General features: G+C 36.9%; 1 protein-coding gene across 1 annotated transcript; it reads right to left on the bottom strand.

The window, feature by feature from the left end:
• Positions 1-474: 474 nt before the first annotated feature.
• On the bottom strand, positions 475-4,439 carry LOC141611734 (uncharacterized). Its single transcript, XM_074430344.1, has 6 exons — positions 3,745-4,439; positions 2,332-2,532; positions 2,146-2,248; positions 1,254-1,448; positions 1,104-1,166; positions 475-1,004 (listed from the first exon to the last, which is right to left on the bottom strand). Exons 1-6 carry the CDS (start codon positions 4,356-4,358, stop codon positions 900-902), a joined length of 1,281 nt encoding a protein of 426 aa, XP_074286445.1. The 5' UTR covers positions 4,359-4,439; the 3' UTR covers positions 475-899.
• Positions 4,440-9,908: the final 5,469 nt, after the last annotated feature.

The following is a 9,908-nucleotide window of genomic DNA, read 5'->3' as shown; positions in this document are numbered from 1 at the left end:
ATCAGCTCCATAACCGACTCCTACTATGGCATAATTGCCTTATTACAACCTTGACAAGATTAGGAAAGAAACACTCATCTACAATAGATGGGTAGCATTACAATTAAAAAAGATGTGATTTCTTAGATTAGGAAAGAAACAATAAGGAAATAACAACACTACCTTAAAGTTGTTGACTAGAATAAGGAAAACAGAAACTTGGAAAAGCTCTCAGATTCCAGCTCAATTCGACCGAGACCGACTTGAGCTGCTCAATTAGACCGCCTGTCACCTTGAATTTCGTGCAACACCAGCCTTCAAACCGAGCTAAGCTTGTTTCCTCCGGTTTCAATGTTGACATTTCCACTAAACTCGAGCTCATTTTGATCCTTTTAAAATATTTGGGACACATTTCGACTTCATTTTCACTATACCTTAATGCTCCCGCATCACTTAGGATGAAGAACAATTGTTACTACGCTGTGTTGAGATTGCAACAGTTATGATGTTACTTGTCCCTTTGTCTCACGTCACAAACTTGTGACGGATTCTGTCCGTTACAAATTAGAATTTGTGATCAATGAAAGACCTAAAGATTTCGTTATTATCATATGAATTGGGTAAATCGGGGGGGGGGGTCCATCTAAACTTAGGTTCCATAGATCACAGCATCTTCGATACCGAATGCAATTCATACACATACAAATTTTCAAGATCATCAAACATTCAAATTTCGGAAATGTGACCCTTTGATATGCCTGAGACTACCGCGATGGCCTTACCATTGGAAGCATATCCTTTCACCAGGGCCGCCGGTTATGCATCACCCTAGATTACACTCTAGTTGGCGCCATTTCATCCTCTTGCTATAAACTCATCACTGAAAGTTGGAGCTCTAACCCAGTAGCCATAGAAAAAGGTTAGTGATTTTGGAGGTCTTGTACAAGTTTAATGCAGGTTGTCATCGGACAATTAGTCTTAATTGCATTGGAAGCAATATGAGACCTACTAACAGCAAAACCTTCCTGTGACCCAATATTTGCACCAACTGTCAGTCATTTTTTTTCTGAGAAGTTCCAGTCTTGAAGTACTATTTATAGATAAGCATGGCTCGAGAAACATACCTTTTGTAGCACACTCATCAAATTTCGGATGGGTGGAGAGTTTACTTTTGCGCGATGAGCTATCTGGCAAGTAACAAAGACAGACATTATTTAAGGTTAAAGCTACTATCAATTCAGAAACAGTTGGGAGGTAAAAGTGCAGAAAACAACCTGGTCTAGTTTGATGTACCCAAAAGGTAAATCCGGGTCGCTTTCATCTATCATTTGGTTAACAAGTTTCTCCAAATCCAGCCCGACACCATCACCTATCCATCCCCATTCTTTTGCCAAGTTCAACATCTCTGTGAGGTAAGGACCTTGATGAAGAGGGCCTGTCCAGAGCGGGCCCGAGACAACGAGAGAAGGCTGATACATTGGGAAAACCAACTTATCACACCTTCTAAGTGCCATGTAGATTAATGGTCCTATTCATTATTGAAACAAAAGGAATATATATGGATAACGCGGTCTCACACATTTTGGAAGCCCTATGCCAAAACTACAAATTTAAGCCTCTAAAAATATGAATGATCACCAAGCATTATTTTAAAAAATCATGTTCTAAATTTACCTATACTCTTAAAAAGTTCTTTTATAGAGTATATTTAGGCAACAAACATGCGATTTTGCAGTATCTTAGGGTAAAGCCGTCTTACAAGTGAATCTTTTATATCAATCTCATAGTGGTTGAGAGTTAAGATGAAGGTGCTCTGGACGATGTCCTAGGTTCAAATGATCCTCCCCCGACACTGTAATGCCTTTATAGCTCACATGACACCGGAGAAAAAAAAAAAAAAAAAAAAGAGAATTACACAGTAGACGAATATGTTATACGGGCTCCCTTGAATTATAGGACATGTGCGAGTGCTCCATTTGCCCATGGCAAGAGTCACGCCGAAGCATGGATTTGATTTCTCATCACATCAGTATAGTTGGGCAATGTCCAATATAAAGCATAGAATTGTTACATGATGGACATTGCTACTTCTGTCCTCTGAAACTATTATCAACTAGAGCTACATTGTTGCAATATTATATGATGTTCCAAAGACCATGTGTATACCTTGGTATAATTGCTGCAGGAGCAAATCATCTTCCCGAGTTCACCCCATGAATATGCTTGAGAATTGCCACACTTGTTGCAGTAGCTTATAAATCCATAATGTCTGCCATCGAATGTAATATGACAATTAGATCCCTATGACAGAAATAACACCTTAGCAGTTGTCCATTTCTGAAGAACAATCACCTCATATCACTGAGCTTTCCGCGATCAACTCTCAGCATAACTCGAAAGACAGGTCCATGGTATGAGTAGTAAGAAAAGAGAGGGGTGATGTAATATCCCAGCACAGATGCTTCACGAACAGCTCCACCTATGAGCATTCTCAATCCAATCTCGTTTGCATAGGGCATTGGACGAACATAAGCCCCGTATGAAGCTAAAGAGCTATGAACAAAAAATTCCCACACTTAGATTTTTTTTCCGAAGTTACGGAGTATATTATAAGCATTGCCCTCGTATAAAACTTGTATGAGACAATGTGAGATCAACTCAGAAACCATGCACTTAAAGGAATACATGACATTTGGGTTGGTCTCACATAGTTACATAAAAAACTCAAATGATTTAAACGATGAATCTATATCAAAAATGAAAGTTGCCATCATACACTCTATCATATCTCCACCATTGCGCTATACGTGTTAATTATTGGTCTCATTATTTAGGAACTCATCAACATTTTCATTACCCCTACAGTCTATTAAGAGGCTAACAGCTGCCATACTCGAACTTCCCGATGCAATGAGGAAGCAATAGTTTCTAAGAAAGCCAATTAATGAAAAGAGCTACATGTAGCAAAGATAATGAATGAAGTACCATCAGCATGAAGTATAATTATTCTGCGGTAATCGAATCAGGGGATGAAATTCACATAAATATGTTAAACTCCGTAATTACTAAAAAATACGTAAACCCAATACTAGGTAATCCATAACTATCCTATACAGGCTGAAATTTTCCATACTTTGTAACAAAGAAGTCAGCCAAAATACCTATTGCTCTCCTCAGTTAACTCTTTTCCAACCTACCGTATTAACATAAAACGCGACAGAGACATGATGTAACACATGATGTATGATACAGTTTTGGCTGTAAGCCGGTACGGTCCTCCTCTTTTAGACTCAATTTCAGTTATATGGTTTCTGGCTTCACTGCCACCAAACTACTCTTGTGTTCCCCACGATGTAAACAAGTTAATAGAATTCTTCACATAACTTATTCAATCCTATTGTATAGCCTCACGTTTCTGTAAACGGGAAAAAAAACTTGTTAAAGTTAACGTATCACCTAATAATAACATCGACAAAGTTTTGTCCCAACAAATTAACAATGTTGGATGAAATAACAGTGATTATTATTAGAAGAAAGCCGTTTCCATCGTCATGATCTGATTTCAGCTGTCGTTCTATAATGCAGTCAATTCAACCCTATTACAAAATTTGTAACCTTCATACACGGCTTAACGCAGTCATCGCTCAGGGAATTATGCGAGTTGTTAAAAAACCAGGAAACATTTCCACAAACAGGTGGTGGGCAGAAATATAAGACCGTTATATACATACAACGGAAACCTGGAGCGAAGTAAAATGAACTCACTTATTTGGGCGATGTCCACCAGCGGAGTATCCATCAGTAGAAGTTAAATAAAGCAAACCACCAATCTTCAACGTATTAAACGCGGACCTCAAAAAAGTCGAATCACTTCCAAAAGAATCGACATCAATAAAATCAAAGAAATCCCTCTGCAAATAACACTCAGTCATAACTCTATTCGCATCGGAATTGGTGACAACCCATCTCCTGTTCCCCTCCGAATCCCTCGAAACAGCTCCCAAATTGGCAGTCAACACTCCCCTGTACTCCTCGTTGCCGTCATTAGCCCAGACAAAGTCAGCCCCGGCCTCGGCCAGGTACCTCAAGGAGCGGACCCCGCAGCCGGACATGGCATCGAGGACGCGGAGTTCGAGGTGGGTGCGCTTGTGGAGGGCTGCGGACAGGACGCCGAGGTCACGGCCGGTGAAGCTTTCGTGTCGGAAGAAGGAACCGCCTGTTTGGAACTGGAGGCCCCTTTCGGTGATGGTGGTTGGAGTTGTGGTTGTGGTGGCGGAGAGAGTAAAATGGCGGGAAAAGTGGTTGGAAATGGGGGGCGGGAAAAGGGAGAAGAGGGAGGGTTTTAGGGATTTAGGACAAGTAAAGGATAAGGTTAACATGGCGGGAGATTTGTAACGAACTGTTTTTTGGGTGACTTGATGCCACTTCCAGGTTTTCAAGCTATGGTTTGTCTTAATTTTTTTTGTTGAGCCGTGGTTTATCTAAAGCCTCCAAGGTCATGTGTTTTGTCGGCTTAACAACAATTCAGCTCAATTTAGATTCATTCAGCTCAAAAAACAGGCCTTAAGCCACTACTCTAAGGTGGTCGGCCGTATTAGCAAAACGGACAATTCCCATAAATAGCAGGGGCAACGTGCGGTTCGGTCCTAGGAACCAGGGCCCAAATGCTTTAGGGTCTCATCTGAAAAAGGATTTTATATACCTTATGTTTTAACGACCAAAATTACCATCAATGTATTGCCCAACGGTAGCCATATCCCATATGCATCTTATATATGCAATTCTCTGGTTCGATCCCTACGAGGTTCTTTTTTTTCGTAATTGCTAAATCCCGCACACCATTTTACTTAAATCCTACACATTTTCCACTATTATTCTGTTATTACCCTTTTTATAAAAGAAATTTAAAAAAATAAAAAAAATAAAAAATTAAAACACTGCAACTCCTCACCATCCCCGACCACCCATTCCCCAACCCCGACCACCCTTGGAGTAATTGTCCTCAACAATAATGCGATCACATGTTTAAATCTCATAATAAGAATGCATGAGGGAAAGTAATATTTTATTGTCAACTGATCCACATTAATCGGTAATGATTGGCTGGCTAGAGTTTGACATTACTGTCGTATGACGGTGGTGATCAGTTGATCCCTTAAGGTCATACCTCTAGGGTAACACTCTTAATTGATTAATTAATTAATTGTATGTTGATACAAGTTAATTAATTCCTTAAAATTGAACGGATGATTTTTGTGAGTGAGAATTCGTATCTTATTGTAATTCGATTAAATAAGATTCATACTAAGTAATCAAATTGTTTTATTACTTAGGTTTATTTATTGTTTATGAAACAATTAAAATAAGAATGAATGGTTTATTATAAATACAAGTTGTTGTGATTTATAATTCTATGACCCATTTTAAGTACTTGTAATCATGAATTACTAGTCAATTTTTGTATGTGATTTATTTTGTTTATATAATGATTTTTAATAAGTTAAAAATGCATTATTAAATAACATGTCTAGTAACATGTTCAATATGCCACACTATACAAATTGACAATTGACAAACTTAAAATGGACCATCTTAAGCTTGTGGGTGCCGTGTATAATAAGGTGTTTAAGGGGTAGGTTGTGTTTTGTTAATTTAATTAACAAAAACATAATCATGCCCTACTATTCATAGGTATGCATGCCTAATTCTTGAGAAGAACAATCTTGAGCATGCATTGGGCATACTACCCCACACCATCCGGCCCCTCTTTCCTCTTTTATGATAAGGATTGTTTTTCTTATGGTAGTGGGAGAATTATTCATTCTAGTGTGCTCTCTTGATCTCTCAACCAAAAATACTCTAAAATTATTTTGAGATACTACATGAAAATATCATTCAAACACTAATATTTACATCATATTACTAGAAGTAGTAATATACATATATTAGTAATTTAAGGGACACATATACTAATTTCTAGTTACAAATTAGTACATGTATTAAGTGGGTTATCTTGTTACAAATCTTTGAGGAGTAGATTCCAATATTGAATCTAAGTTCATCGTTGGAGCACTAGGACTTTCTTAAGAAGACTAATTTGGAAGTTGTCCAATTAGTATAACCATTCGGCCCTTTATGTAAGTTGATCGATTCCTTCTTACTTTATATTATTTTGTTATGCATGCATAAGATCTAGTTAGTTTATGACTAAACTAAATTTATATAGTTATTAGAAATGTCTAATAAGAGATTATTAATGAATCTTACAATTATAAGATCTAGTTAGTTTATGACTAAACTAAATTTATATAGTTATTAGAAATGTCTAATAAGAGATTAATGAATCTTACAATTGGTATCAGAGCAATGGTTGGTGCATGCATAATCGGTTATTGTTTTTTTCCGAGTTAAAAGTGTTAACAAATAAAACTAATATTTTGTGATTTATGATGATAAAGGCCACAAAATTTTTTGCATGAATACCATTCTGGTCCTAAATTTATTTTAAGTCATTTTGATGATTTATGGTATCAATATTGCTCTTTAATTTATTTTTAGTATTTTTATTACATTTTATTTGGTAAAATGACTTTTAAATACTAAAATAAGTTGGACTATGATTCTGACCTTGAAATTTTTACACGACCTCACATGCATATTTTACTTATTGTATGTAAAATTTCGTATAAAAGTGTTTTATATTGCATGATTTATGATTTTTACATGATAAAAATGGATAAATGGAGGTATTTTGGTTAAAATTAGTTAGACTTCGTTTATACCATAGAAATTTTAGTATGTTGTCACATGGAATATTTACACACTGTATGTAAATTTTGAGATAAAATGGTTTTATTTTGCATGATTTATGATTTTTAGATGTAAAAATCATTTAAATAGTGACTATTTTAGCAAAAATAGCTAAAATGAATTTTATGGAATGAAAATTTTTCCCAATGTTGTTTATATGATATGAACATCAGATGTGAACCCCCGCTATAACGCGGAAAATATAACTTATAAATTCAAGCGGAAATTAGGAATTTTTTTGAAACTTTTAAAGTTTAAAGCGCGGGTTCATTAAAACCTAAAACATAACTAGAGAATGCGGAAGTAAATATTTAAATTATACAAACGTGGTAGTCAAAGTGAGGGAAAATATATCCCTCGAATGACAAATGATAAAAGGTGAGTCTAAGCAATTCTACTAAACCGACTACTAGTCCAAGATGCTCGCTAGCTCACACGTCTAAACCCCACAAATGCATCTTCACAAACCTGTCATTCATGTAAACATGAAAGCCACAGTCAGTGGGGAGTAACTCAGGATTCTCCCAGCCACATTATGTCAAAACGAACATAACAAAGAATATGAACAAATAATCATATTAGATAAGTTATGAGTGAATCGACTTATAACTAAACATGGGATCATACGTGTTTAAACCAACAAGGATAAAAGAAATGATGGAATACACAAGTAAGTAAGGCATAAGCAACAATAAAATAAATGGAGAAGAAAGACAAGGAAACAGACACGACCACTTAGCCACGAGCACGTATTTCAAGGAGATATGACCAAAGTAACCATCCAAATAATGCAAGACATTTATCACTCTTAGACTATAATTTCCCCGGGTAGGACTTCGATAATAATACGGTCCTAGTCTAAATCTGCAGATTCTCGGGTGTACATCCCGATTCGACGTGCGCCAGCACAGCACGCACCCAAGACTCGACTACTAAGGAGACCGAGTACCCCAATCGCCGAACAAAGACGAAAGTGGCGGAAAGACTAAGATAAGACTCACTTGCCGGAGCAAAGACAAGTGGCCAAAAGCCGTACTTGCCGTAACAAAGACAAGTAGGCCAAAACCGTACTTGCGAACAAAGACAAGTAGGTCAAACCCGTGCTTGCCAGAACAGCACAAGCAGGGCAAAAATGTATGTCAAGCACGTACGATGGTGATATGGCATTTCTACAAGAATACGACTCTCACAAGTAATTATTTATAATAACCTTTTCATGCTTGTAACATATAAATAAACATTTCATTTCATAATTATACATGCCGGTTAAATAGAATAAACAAGTACAACAAACAAGTACATGAGACGGGATTATTAATGTCACACTCATACTTATGGCTTGCATCTCACCATAAGTACGGATGGGAACATCGGTCCCGACGATCATATCGCAACTAGAGGGCCTATGGCTCACCCCTAGTGTCCGATAGGACCACGACTCACACCACCGAACAATACAAGACATTATCATGGATATGACCCTTCACAAATAATTATTTAACAATAAATACCTCATACTTGTCTTATGCAGATAAATATTTCATTTTATAATTTAACATGCCGATTAAATAAGACATAATGAATGATAATGAATAATTTACGTTATATGAAAATTACGGAATAAAATGTGACCGTGTCCAAGGGACTCATTTATGAGCCCAATAAACAAATTAAAGGGAGTCCAACAATTAAATCACATTAAGCCCAACAAACAAGACATGTTAGACCTAACATATTACTCATGTAAAATCCAAATATTTAATCATGTGAAGTCCCACATTTAAAACATAACAAGCCCAAAAGAAGGAAGTATGTAAATTCTCCATATAAATTATAGTGAACCCAATTTATAAAATATAATGAGCGGTAGGTGAATAAACGTTTCATTTTTCATTCACATGTTACTTGAACAAAGTATAAATAACCGATAACAAATGAATTAACTAATACGGAACACGAGGCAAAACGTAAACAAACTAAAATCCGAACTACCTATAAGCATATACGAGTCAACAAGGAAAAACTTTGGTCATGATACGAATAAAAAGCATAAACAACCATCATACACAAAGGATATATATATATTTATAGAACTTGAAACGGTAAAACGGGCACCATTTACTCATACGGACTCCGAATCGAGTGATTCAAGTGGCTAAACCACCTAATTTTTCGACGCCGATCCATCTGTCATATTTTCAGTAGCATTAGGAAGTCGCACCAATCAGATACGACGGGTTCCAGGCCAACATGGGTCACCCAAAATAGTCTCAAAAATGCAACTTTAGCAAGCTAAATGGAACCGTCTCAAAACTGAAACTTTAAGCAAGTAATGATACTAGTGACATATAACAACAACCACATCTAATTACCCGTCTCATAAGAAGGCCAAAGATACCATCTTTACTCAATTTAAGCAAGTAAAACCTTGTATAAATCCATCTTAAGCAACTACACATATAATCTCATAAGAATCACAATTACTAGCTTATAACAACAAAACATAACATATAAACATACAAATGACATAATACCGAGTAACCCATCACCGTTACCTCATTATTTCTTCAAAATGTAAGATTCCGACTCAAAACCATGCCGGTTGCCCAAAAGGAAGCTCAAGAACCGAGTTCCCAAGTAAGACCTTGAAAATCGTGCCATAAAAGTCACGGCCAGCAGCAAGGGTGAGGGAAAGTGTTGGGGATAAAATTTGCAAATTTTATCAATGGACACGTGGCATGAACTAACGGGGCAGTATCAAGGCTTAAGGATCATTGACGTGGCGATAGGAGGACCACTTGATTATCTTGAAGAAACACACATAAATGATATGCGTAAAACGTGGCAGAAGAAGAAGTCAAAGTAACGGCTCCCTACTTTTCAGGTAACGGCCCCTGGATGCTAGGAGCCTGACCCGGAGGAGCCTGCTGCAATCAAGTGAAAATACTTGGCGGGATTCCGACTCCCCCGGCGGTTGTTCCCACAACGGGTTTTCCGCGTCACCAAAATTCTCTCGTGTTACACTTTTTCTTTCGTTGTTTTCTATCTTTGCTCATCGATTTCTTTATTTGCCCAAAGTCATAGACGATCACTTTAACCCCACATATTAATATCTAACC

Source organism: Silene latifolia, chromosome 11, assembly GCF_048544455.1.
Source record: "Silene latifolia isolate original U9 population chromosome 11, ASM4854445v1, whole genome shotgun sequence".
Classification (NCBI taxonomy): domain Eukaryota; kingdom Viridiplantae; phylum Streptophyta; class Magnoliopsida; order Caryophyllales; family Caryophyllaceae; genus Silene; species Silene latifolia.
This window is presented reverse-complemented; position numbering and strand designations above follow the sequence as displayed.